The sequence below is a fragment of the Phalacrocorax aristotelis genome, chromosome 1 (assembly GCF_949628215.1).
Source record: "Phalacrocorax aristotelis chromosome 1, bGulAri2.1, whole genome shotgun sequence".
In the NCBI taxonomy this organism is placed as follows: domain Eukaryota; kingdom Metazoa; phylum Chordata; class Aves; order Suliformes; family Phalacrocoracidae; genus Phalacrocorax; species Phalacrocorax aristotelis.
This window is the reverse complement of record NC_134276.1, coordinates 21,506,359-21,518,930: the sequence shown is the minus strand read 5'-3', so window position 1 is coordinate 21,518,930 and position 12,572 is coordinate 21,506,359. Positions and strand designations below refer to the sequence as shown.

The 12,572-nt window shown below is 39.7% G+C and overlaps 1 protein-coding gene across 12 annotated transcripts in view; it reads right to left on the bottom strand.

Annotated features, from left to right (window-relative positions):
- Positions 1-12,133, bottom strand: part of SGCG (sarcoglycan gamma) — a 144,611-nt gene extending 132,478 nt beyond the window's left edge. The window contains exon 1 of one of the 12 annotated variants that reach the window (XM_075083604.1): positions 11,827-12,133. Coding sequence is in view for 1 of the 12 variants with exons in the window: in XM_075083656.1 (XP_074939757.1) it covers positions 11,827-11,880 (54 nt within the window). In the remaining 11 variants the exon portion in view is untranslated. The other 11 variants (XM_075083613.1, XM_075083594.1, XM_075083584.1 and 8 more) reach the window with 11 other exon arrangements.
- Positions 12,134-12,572: the final 439 nt, after the last annotated feature.

Below are 12,572 nucleotides of genomic sequence, written 5' to 3'. Positions count from 1 at the left end.
GAAAAAAATCTCCATGGACATGTCTACCTGTCAGCAAAACTCTACTCTGTCAATTGAGGACTTTTTCAATTGCCTAAAAAAAAAATAAAAGTATTAGTATTTTAGGTGTCTTAGAGTATCTGAGGCATCTACACAAAGGTACCAAATATGGGGGACTCCTGTCCTTCTACAGCAACTGCTACTGGCCAGATAGGACACCGCAGGGCCCAGATGTCCATCTTCATCAACTGAATTGTGCCCTGATTGTCTACATTAAAAGTAGTCTCAGAACCCTTTTCCAAAAGTTTTTATCAGCTACAAACAAGCACAGTATTTATTAAATATGCATACTGACAATTACGCCGTTCCTCTGGTAAATAAGAAGCAAGCTGACAAGCAGGTTATTTCTCAGAAAGAACACTACTGCAGATCAAGCCTGAAGACAGTGTGTGTGATAGTTTCTGAATCTTTTCAAAGTTTTAGCAGGTCTCAATAGACTGAAATTGGATTCAAAATTCCTTCAAAATTAACAATTCACAGGAAGGATCCTGTTTTGCAGACAGTTACACTGGTTGAGAGATACCTTCATATTTGAGATTAAGTTTCAGCAGGATCTTTACCCCTGTGAAAAATCTGCATATGGAAGACATGTCAAAAATATCTGTAGCTTCCTTAGCCACTGTTAATAATATTAGTTTGATTGTTGCCGTTCGTAAGTAAGAGACGGAAAAACCACATAGTAGCTCAACCTGCCAAGACAAATTCAGGTTGCAAGGAGTAGTCTTCTGCTAACTAAGAAATCTATATTATCTTTTTATAACTTTTTGCCACATGAATGAAAACATAATTGCCAGGAAAAAGTAATGAATCTTAGACATAGCTGTGATGTAAGCTTGTAGTGAACTCATCCAAAGCTGTATCCCTATAACCCCCCTAGGTATTCCAAAAACTCTTTGAGGTGAAATTTAAATGAGAACAGGATTTTGTATGCAGCCATAAAAATTATTTTAGTTTAGTCACTTCTGCTGTTAATTAGGATTTCCTGCACACTGTGCAGAAAGACTCTGAGTCCATGCTCATCATTTACACAGTGAGCTGGAAGCTGCAGTATTCATGGTAAAGAGACTGACCCTGAGTCAGAGATTATACCTGAAAATGACAGGACAATCAATAAACCCTAATGATGAATAGATGAGAGGCAGATTCCACAGATGGCCTCAACTCTTGGATATTTGCATGAGGGGCTGATTTCTGGATAGGCATGGACCTTGAAGTAAGCCTGCCAGCCAAGAGTGGATGCAGCAAATGTCTGCTGGAAACATGGGCTGGGAAAATGAGAAAATTCTTCTGCACTTAATCACCAGCTTGATGAAAGGACTACAGAAAACACATGAATCAGCATGCATGTCCAGAAATTATTATCTGGCAATAGAGGTCTCCAATCTGTTTTGCATTCACCACAGATAAGAGTCTAGCATGCTCAAAGATATATGTGCAGGTGCCAAGTCTATAAGCAACCTGAGACAAGAATTCACTGGCATGCTTAGGCACACTTGCATTTTTTGTTGGAATGGGGAACTGAATGGATTTGTTATTAGCATATTTTTGGACTCAGCTGAGCAAATGATAACAACAGGTGCTGGTTTTGGGTTACTGACTGAACTAGCTGCAAGTTAACCTATCATTCAGACACCAAAAAAAAAAATCCTGAATATGGATCCAGACAAAAATCGCCATAATTTACATGTACTTTCAAAATATTCCAAAGAATTCAGTAAGTTTTGTGTAAGAGACATTGTATAATGACAGTAACAATTCCGATAAAAAGTGGTAGACACCCCCTGTGTCTTAAACAGATTAACACAAGAAAAGATAATCCCAAAACAGGGAACAGTTTAGTGATCATTAACCAGAAGATAATAGACATATACAGCACCATACTTAAGGGGAGGGAGGGGTGTTTTCTTTTAGTATAGATATTTCGTTTGTCTCAGATTTAAGATTATCCTTCACTTATGGGAATAAGAAAGCAATGAGAGTAAGAATTCCCTTATCATCTACATATACTTCATTTATTGCTCAAAGGCTAGTGTTTCAAAAAATACCATCTATTCCTATTCTTATGAAGAGAGTCTCTAAATATGGATTAGAAAGGTAGGTGAACACTGGACAAAAAGCAGAATCATATATACACCATAATCATACAGTATTAAGAACCCAGTAACCCATGTTGATGGGTTACTGCAGACACTTCACAAATATAATGACTTCCTTTAAAAAGGCAGGTCTGATGAGACTGCTATTTTGCTTCAGCTGTCAGCCAAATTTGCTGTTAAGAAGAGGCTAACAAAATGATATTATTAAAGAAACAGAAAAAGACCTTCTCCCATAAATGTATGTTTTCCTTGAAGCCCTGTTATTTTAGTTGGGGGGTAGGAACAGAGTTTCACTGCTGGTCTGAGTAAATTTGATTTTGCCGTTCTTTTGAAAAGTTAGAATTCAAGATCTCAGTAGCCTCGAGTTTGCTATAATCCTAAACATGCAATGTTTGATATTAACATGAAATCAACTATACTTCTTAAAATGTAGTATCTTTAATTGCATTTTCAATTTCTTAATGTATGCCCATGCATTGGAATCAATACATACCTGTGCAATACTATAGTAGTGTCATAGATTTCAAAGCAATGTTCAGTGGCATCAAGAACTGAAGCACATCTACAACGCTTAACCTTAAATAATCTTTTGGAACTCAAGAAGTCCTTATTAATATCTTGGGCAAATTCTTTGCAAAACTTGACTGAAACACCTTGGTAATTCCACCCTTGAAAAAGCAATGATGAGGGAGTTTACTTATCCCCCAAACCACAGCTTTTTTTGGCCTTTTTTAGTGGCGTTTTAACCAACCAGTACTGTAACTTAACGTCATGACTATTAATGATGCTTTAGGAGCAATAAGTGATTCAGATCATCTAAATTTTGTGCTATAACTTTCTCCACACAGAATGAACAAGAAGAAAGTATTGAATGCTGTTGAATTAAAACACTACATTTGTCAAGATAATTTAATTAGATTCCAGTAGAAGGCTATTTGAACATATTCCTTTGAGACAGGTGTCCATCTGCAGCTGAACACAGCATCTACAGCATACAGCTGAACACAACGGTGGCCAAATTTTGTGTATCAAGTTACTATCTTGTTTCTGATAAAAAGGATGCTTACAAAAAAAATAATGTAAGAACAGGTCAAGGACGGACACTTCGGTCATTGGCATGTCCTTCTCTATGTTTGAGACTAAGAGAACTCCTAGCCCAGAAACTGCCTCCAGACCATTTCCACCTGACAGCTACCAGTGAACTCACCTGTTTTGTGGTCCTTTATACGTGTGCCTGCTATAACATCCTGTGGCTATGAGTTTGACAGCTTAATTACTTAATAATTTATTTTACTGCTGACTGATAATTTCACTGAATGTTGTAATCCAAAGAGAAACAGTGAATAATGAGCCATCTTCACCTTTTTTTCATGCTACTCAACATCACTGGCTTATGTCACATTACCTTTTAGCAAGTCTTTTACATCCAGAGTTGTAATCTGTTTGATCATCTGTTGAAGGAGGTATAGCATCTCCTTGATGTTTCCTGCCTTTCCCTGATTTGTTTATAAACTGATATTTTTTTTTTGAGAGAGAATAATTTTAAATACCATAGGCAGTTACAGTTAACAGGAACACATCATTTTTTTCCATTATATACTTTTTTTACTGCTCTTGGTTCCTAATCTACTAATTTGTAATACTTCATTCACTTTTCTGATTATCAATGGGCCGTAAACTCACATTTTCAGAGAGTTAAGTTCAATAGTTCCAGTACTCCTCTTTGAGAATCCAACAGTATCAAACTTGAAATATCAACAGTTCAAAACCAGATGACTGCAGGCAAGGGCTAAAGCAAACATCCTCTGAGAAGTTACTTAGGATCTACTGAGAATGAAAGTTACATGCCTGGGAGATAATGCTGCTGTTTTAGTAGCAACTGCCTTGATTAATTCACTATTATTCAGCTAAAGCTCTCACCTTCCTACTAGCTTTCTTCTTTGTCGTGGTTTAGTACCAGTCAGCATGAGTTCATTGAACAGCGTATGTTCCAGTTTCTCTTATCCCAACACTTCACTGGTAACATCCATTTTCCCTGTCTGTTATAGAATAACTGGAACAAGGATGCTTATCATCCTCCCTGCTGATGCTGGTGACAATGTAAAGCAGAAAGTGAGCTTCATAAAACCAGCAAATGATTCATAAACACATACAGTAGTTCTGCTCTGTCAGTTAAAAGTAGAACCTCCCTTAGAGCATGTATTTTTCACTTAAAAATATATCATTTATTAAAAACATTAAACCGTATTGAATGAAAAGAATCCTCCCTCCCCTGCAGAATGTCAGAATTGCTCTTCATAACTCTTCAACTGTTCAGGAAACTGGGTGCTGAAGCCAAAGCATCAAGTGCTTTGCTAAAACCAGACATATATATTTTCATGATTGCAATGATAAAGTCAGTCATTACACACGTCATATGGAGTGATCTATATTGCTTGCACCATTCTTCCAGGTAAGAACAGAAATTATATTATTTCTCTCCTTTCTGTCTCCAAACTAAGGCTTTACTGTAGACCATCCTTTCCCTAAATAAAAACAGTGAAAACATGCACAGTAAGTAAATAATTTTTGCCTGGGACAAACTGCTGAAGAAATTACGTTTTCTTTTCTTTTACAAAAATCTTCAATTGTATTTTGAATATATTAATACTTTTTTCAAAACAAAAAACTCAAATGATCAATGGTCTTCCTTTATAATACTTCTTGGGATGGAGGAAAACTTCCACAATTTCCATTAGCTCATTCCACTTGCAAACATACAAATATCTGCTCTTTTGAAAAGCTGTTGTATGCTCAACAACAAAATTGCTTTCATGTTCTTCTAGCCTTTTCAATTAAATTTTTTCTTTAAAATTTCAGAATCTCCTTTTTAAGTAATTAGCCAGACTGCAGACATCTGGCTCTAAATATTTCCAGACTGGCTGATCTCCCATTCCTTCTATGGATGGAGTACCCAATATATGTGACAAAATATAGTTTTTCCAGTTTGGCAAAAACAGTAGGAGGAAATTAAATCCTGCAAGGAAAAAAAAAACCCTAACCAAAATAAGGCAGTTTCAAGAGAGACATGTTTATTTAAAAAACAAACAAAACAAAAACAACCCCCAAACCAAAACAAACTCAAAATCCTGCAGAACTAATCTGTAAGAGCTTGAGGAACCAGGTAAGCTAACTGATAAAATGTTAATTTCACTGGTGATATATCCAAAATATCATGTTTTCCTGACAAAGGAGACCAGGTTCCCCTCGCTTTTTGGTTGACATAGTACACAGTACTATCAAGAGTTGTCAGTTCTCATCAGCAGCTCCTGAAGTTGCTGTAAAAATAATTTGCATGCATTTTGGACTTCCTGAAATTCAGAACGCTGAAACAAAGCAACTGCCTCTCTGAACATGATTGATCTTGATCCAGACAAGTCCCAACCTATGCAGTAAGCATCCATATTTTCACTGACTGGGATAAGTGAAGAAGCACACTGTCATGAGTTTTGTTAACCTCACAGAAAAATGAAGCCCTGATGTCTGAAGGAATAATTGCTCAATGCTCAAGCAGCTGCCATATGAGTGAACTTACCATAAAACGTTAGTTGGAGAATATGAAGCACGAGGAATATGCACGCTACCATACAGCACACATACCAGACACTACCAGATATACCATACATACACACAGAAGTAATTCCCCAACCACAATGTTTCTTCCCACCAATACCCAATGGTTTCAGGCCATTATGATGCATCTGGTGGAATCACAACATGGGTGTCTATAATGGCTTCAAAGAATTTTATAGACTGATAGGAACAGGAGAGTATTCTTCACACTGACAAGACCATTAAGGTTCTTCAATTTGACTTGTCTTGCACTGACCAAAGCAATCGAAGAACTTTCTGGGATGACCTTGCATTAGCCAGCTGATGAACTAAGGGAACTAAGGGAAAAAGGAGATCCCATTGTCTACAAGGCTTAGTGAACTCATCACATGCCTGAAAAGATCCTGAGAAGACCTCTAGTAATGTAGGTAACTGGGCTTGACTTCCTTCTAGGTCTGTGAAGAACACAGGTCATCCAACAATGAATGTCCCAAGAGCAGTAATAATATGACCATGCACTTCAGAAAAAAAAGGCGACTCTGGCCAGTTTTCTAAACTGGTTTAGTTTTTGAAAAACTGAACCTTCTTTCTAAATAGAAGGCTTCAGAACACAATGTCAGCTCCAACAACGAGGAGGTGTCAGGACATCTCTGGACTTACACAATGGCTGCTACCATAGCCTTTTCAAGACTGCCTACAGCCTTCTTTCTGAAATTATTTCGGGGAGTTTGTTTTTGAGAGTGGAGTGTGAGATTCCAGAAAAAAAATTATTTCATCAGTCAGATCTTTCCATTTCAATTCTTTTTTCTTGGCGTTTGATTCAAATACTTGCAGCTTTTGAAACTGGCACCACGAAAACACTACGTGCTTTTTATTTATGTGCATATGCACCTCTGAAAAATATGTATTAAAAATACAAGCATCTTTAAATCTCCTAGCAAAAATCTACCGGCAAAACTTCATAGCCTCAAGAAGTGTTGTGTATAAAGAAATCAAGCCAGGGAAACAGGGAAACATTATGCCATGATTTTTCACATATTACATTTTTCACAAATAACTTTATTTTCAAGAAACTGCCAGATATTTCTGCAAAGAATTTCCTTGTTTCTGAAATCAAATAATGGAGTTTTTACCACAATATAAGCCAATTTCTGGGTTTATCATAAATATATATACATGCTGCTTCATAATTTAAATTAATCCATGCTTGCTTTGTACACATTGTACAATTTCTTTAATCTTGAAACTTTTTCCCCAAAACTCTTCTATTCTAAAAGCTATCTACTTCTCTACCACACAAACATGTTTTTACCAGTAACTTTTTATGATAATAAAGTAATGGTGTTCACTATACAAAATCCAAATTCCATAGATCAACTCTAAGAAAACAAAGAGAAGCCGTCTCTCCAGGTTTATACAGACATGATATTATGAAGCTTTCAGAATTGTTTATGATAAATGTTCATATTCTGAAGTAGCGAATGCTTAATGCAAACCACAAATTAGTAATTTGGACATTTTTGTATTATTTACATATGTTGCGGTTTACAAAATAATTCTTCAATTTCAGAGGCTGTTATGTGACTTAACAGCAATATTGACAAATATATTAATTTGGAGCATCATGGTGAGTCTCTCCGCTGAAGTGGAAAAAAAGATAATTAGATGTTCAGTATCACTCTGTTAAATCTAAACCTCCACGTATTAGCAGAAAGCAGGTAAATTTAACAAATAGTCGTTGCATTACGTTTGATGTTAAGAGACTTCAGATTGCTAAGATTTTCAGGGACATACACCCTAACAGTGAATTGGGGTTTTTTAATATTATAGGTAGTTTTCCTCTCATGTTTTCATAACTGTGTATAAATGTTGACCTTGCATGACCTTTAGAAATTATCTAAAACATAGTAGTTATCAAACAGCTCAGTAATTTGACATATTATTCCCCATTATTTGCTGACTAAAGTCACTTACTATGAATAATTGTCAGAAACTGAAAACTAGCACTTACATTACCTTGTGTATTTGAGAGATTTGTGGGCAGCAATTACAAACAGTTCACATTATAGGATTGCAAGGTACATTGCCCAGGCGTATTTTGACCTCACATTCAGGAAAAAGTAGTTGGTTGCTCAGTGAAAATTATTGTATTAAAAATAATTTCTAAACTAGAAGCCTCAAAAGCACTTTCTTTCCTTGAAAGCTGTGATGTTTTGTAACAAAACCTTTACAACAGAAATATGTACTACTCCTACTTCAGGCTTTATAATAGTTGGTAACAGCCAACAATACCCATGTTTATGCACTCATATAGTACCTACAGCCTGAAACCCATTGCAATGATTTTATTTTAAAAATAGGTTACAATACCACATTCAGAGAATCATTATTACCAATTCATTTACAAACCAGAAGACTTTCTCCTCTGATGCCTTGATAGATAATACTTATCACTTTATTAATAACTTAAATGACAGAGTATACTTGTCGAATCTGAGCGTGACATTAGCCAAGGACAGCTAGAAGCCAGAGCTAGAATTCCTAGTACACAGCACTAAAATTCAGAATAATCATGCTAAACTGAAGACATGATCTAGGAGAAAATTAAGATGCAATTCAAGAAGGTAAATAGTTTAGCTAACAATAATCAACTGAGAAAATACAGGATGAGGACAAATACTATGTAGCTATTCTTCAAATGGTATTTTGGTGGCTGGTTACCAAGAGCTAGAAGTGATCAGCAATAGAATATTCTTGCGTAAAAGACAACACACTGCCTTGAAGTGTAAACTGATCTTTACAGTTTACTTGTTGGTAAGGCTATACCTTTATTTTTTATAGAAGGTACTCTGCCTAAGGAATACAGAAGAACTGAAAGGAATTCAGCAAAAAATATTAACTACCAGAGGTCTAGAAAAGGTGACATAAAAGGAAAAATTAAAGAATTAGGATAAAAGGAAAAATTAAAGAATTAGGATAAAAGGAAAAATTAAAGATTTAGGAGCCTTTCAGTTGAGAAAAGACTGAGTAGAGATATAACAGAAGACACGGAAAACACCCAGAATGGGCATGCAAAGCGAAAGCTGACTCTGCTTGTTCTGCAGGACTACTACTTGTTTGTGACCACCAGAAGGAATCCTTTCCTAAAAGCTAGCTCTCACTTTCTACAGATTTCCAGCTTCTACAGAACTCCTCAGTGCCTGGGTGATGGATCTGGTCACCAAGATGGAATTTTCTTTAGTCAGGATTCCTTTTTGTATCAATCTCTTGCTTCTACAGACACACTACACTATGTAAACCAATTTAACCATGAATTTACCTAGTCCAACCACACCAGACAGGTTTAACAACAAAGTAACAAATTTTCTATCGTGATTTAAGAGAAGCCTTCAAAAAAAGGCTTTAGAAGTATAGCAGTACAAGGTTTGTAAACAGAAGTACAAGAAAAATGCCATATATGCAACCACAGTTTTCAGGTAAAAGCAAATACGTCAACTGTTTGTCCAGATATACCTTTACCCTAAATCCTCAAGGTATCTCTTATCTTCAAAAGCTGGCAACTTAGTTTTTATGGCAAAAGTTCATGTCCAAAAAACCCCCAATTTCTAAAATCCTTCTTTTTTTTTTTTCCCTCCTTTTACCAAACTTCCCACACTTCCATACCTTAATGGCATTTTATATGCGTCCCTTGCTTCACCTGGCCATTTTCACTGCTTAAGATTTCACATGCTGTAAAAGAACATTTGTTCAACACAGTTATCTTTAAGCTCCTGACTCCTAACACGAGCTCAGCTTTTGATAGCAATAGCTACATACAATTTGGACATGTTATCAGAACAGAAAGCTTATTAGCAAACAAAGCATTTTGCTTCAGGATGTTATAAAAGACAAGATTCCACACTCCACCTCTCTGTAGCTTAAGCACTGCTGCATCAACAGTACTTTTGTGAGTTTAACTCAGATGCTGATATGAAGAAAATTAATGCACATACCAGTTTACAGAACTAAGCACTAAATCCATAGGCACCCAAATATTAAATCCATACTCAAAATCTTAAATTAGACTCTAGCTCACTACATTAATGCCTCCTTACCTCTTAGTTACATCCTAACAGCCATTTTACAAGCAATATATTCACTTTCACAAAAACATGTTGAAAAGTTAGTCAACGACAGTTTAGGATTACACCTTCTGTTAACGCACTACACGTGCTCGCTTCTATGCAAACCAAGTTTTAACTGTCACCCTGTCAAGAAAAATTATAATGCCCTAGTCGTATCTATCTTTTTAAGGAAGTAAATACTACAGAACATTTTACAATACAAATTTTTTTCGTATGTTTAAAAAAATCTGCTCGCATGACTTGCATGAAAGCCGAGAGGTGTTATATTACAATGAAAAAAACCCAACCCCCCCACCAAAGAACAAAACACACAAAAGTTGGAAGCATATCAAGGTTTATACATGCCTATACTTATCTTTCCTCAGCCCTCTCTCAGCTTAATGCAATATAAAAGTCCATTAATAAAAAACTGAGCATACATAAAGCAGTTTCCAAGCTGCATTGGGTCATTAACTGTGACAGACCTTCTTAGGGAATACAACTGTGTGTTTATTAAGAAAAGTCCCAGGCTGAAAATCACCCTAAGTAGAGTGCCTTATCAATGTCCAACAAACAACCATTGCCATTACCTGCAGAAACAGATGTATGCTCCTTAATCTCGTCTGCTTTTGAATGCTCCTCTAAATTTGGTTCCAAATTTTTTATATTAATAAAAAAAATCCAAAAACCAAAAAGCTATACAGGCTTTTCTGATCTAGTGAAATTAAGCTCATTGCATTTAAATTTCTCTTTTGGCTTTTGCAACAAAAATTGTAGAATAATCTTGGTTGTTGAAAAATCTGAAAGCAAAACAGAACTGCATCTGGTAATTCTTAAGGTAGATTCTCTCGTATTTAACCAAGGGAGTTAGTGCAGAACATTCTCTGTGAAAGGGACCTTGCCTTATTTGAAACTGCTGAAATCGTTTCATTCTCAGAGCAGTTTGCAGTGTAGAGCTCTTTATCTGGGCAGGAGAGAAAGGGGACTTCTGAGGGTATAAAATTTTTGTTTGTTTTTCTTTAAAAGGGTTCGAATTTTTTCCCTACTTTATAACAAAGGTACCTAGAACCTCTGTGGGGCACCCTGTTCACTTTTTATTCCTTAAATGATTTTAGAAGAACTAAACAGAAAATACAAATCAGACTTATTGTCCTTTATATAAACTATGAAGAAAGGGGAGAGGGGGAAATGATTGTGAAACATTTAAAGCAGGATTTAATCTCCAATAGCGTACATGATAATCCACATATTAAATTAAAAGTTTTTACTTAATCCACAAATGTTCAGTTAAAAAGCCCCGAAGTGTGATTCAGAAAGAGCAGCAGTGATTTACAGTTGTGTCATACAACACAACACATATACTTAAGTCTCAGGTGTATTGCTATGCATTTTTTTTCTGGTAATGTTTTGTTAGTTTTCTTTTCCTAAACATATTTAAGCTGACACAAGGAGGGAAGCAAATTTCACAGAAGACTAAAATGTGACTGTTAAAGATGCCAACATCCTACCTCTCAGTAACAAACGGCAGCCGAGGACGCAAAAGTGAAACAAGTTCAGCGACGCGCTGGCAGCACCGCTCCTGCCCCGCGAAGGGCAGCCGCGGCACCCGCTGCCCAGGGGCAGCCGCGCCGCACGCCTCCCAGCGAAGCCCCCCCTCCCCCGCCGCGGACCCTCCCCCGCCGGCCGCCGCCGAACGCGGGCGCGGAGCCGCGGGACCCCGGCGGCACGAGCGCCCCTCAGCCCTCCGCGCCTCCCCGCGGCGCGAAAAGCACAGCCTCAGGGGCGCGACTGAGTTTCTAGAGCACCAAGAGGGTCTTGCCGAGATCGGCAATAAACAGATGTGCAACCCTGCACCGAGGGCTCCCTCCTCACCTTCCCCCTCTGCCCTTCGCCCCTCGGCAAGCCCTGGGAGGGCAGCTTTTCAGATGACACTTGCCCGCTCCCGGCACTTGAGGCGAGTCGGGACGGGACGGGAGCGAAGCGCGCGGGGCTGTTACCTGATGTCCCCGCTCGGCTGCAGGGCAGGGCAGAGTCCCCGCGGTCCCCTTCATGCCCGAGGGGCTGGCCAACCCGCCCTGAGGCGCAAGCCTTCATCCAGCCTCCTCCCCGCAGGCAGCGCCTCCTTCCCCCGTCCTGGCGGGGCGGCAGCCCCGGGCGCTGGGCGGGCGCCGCTCTCCCAGCCTCGCCGGTGCGGCGGGGAGGGAAGGAGGAACGGGGAGAGGGAGGAGAAGAGACCGAGCAGGGGGCGGGAAACGAGCTGTGCCCTCCCTCCCTCCGTCCCTCCTCCCGACGCCGCCGTGCGGACACAGAGCGGCCAGGGAGAAGCCCCGAAGCCCCTCTTCCCGCGCCGGCGGCTGCCTCCTCGCCCGGCCGCTGTGAGGGAGGTGGGACCAGCTCCCCCCCATGGCCACACGGCGGCGGGGGACGAGGGGCCGCGCGCGTCCGCCGCAGCTCCCGCTCTTCCCGTGGCAACAGGCGCCCGGCGCGGCCCCGCCGCCCCACCGGCAGCAGCTCCGTGGCTCTGGCAGGGCCCGGCTCTGGGAAGTACAGGGGGCTCACTCCGAGCGCCGCCGCGCCCCCCACCGAGTCGCAGCCATGTCTCCCCGTCTTTCGTGGGTGGAGGGTCCCTGGGGCCAGCCGCCGGCGGCGGGAAGAGCAGAAGAGGGCAGGGCAGGGCACGCAGTGAGCGCAGGGGGCAACTGCCGGCGTCCCCGGGGGGCGCTCCCGCCCCGCTTGGCGCTCC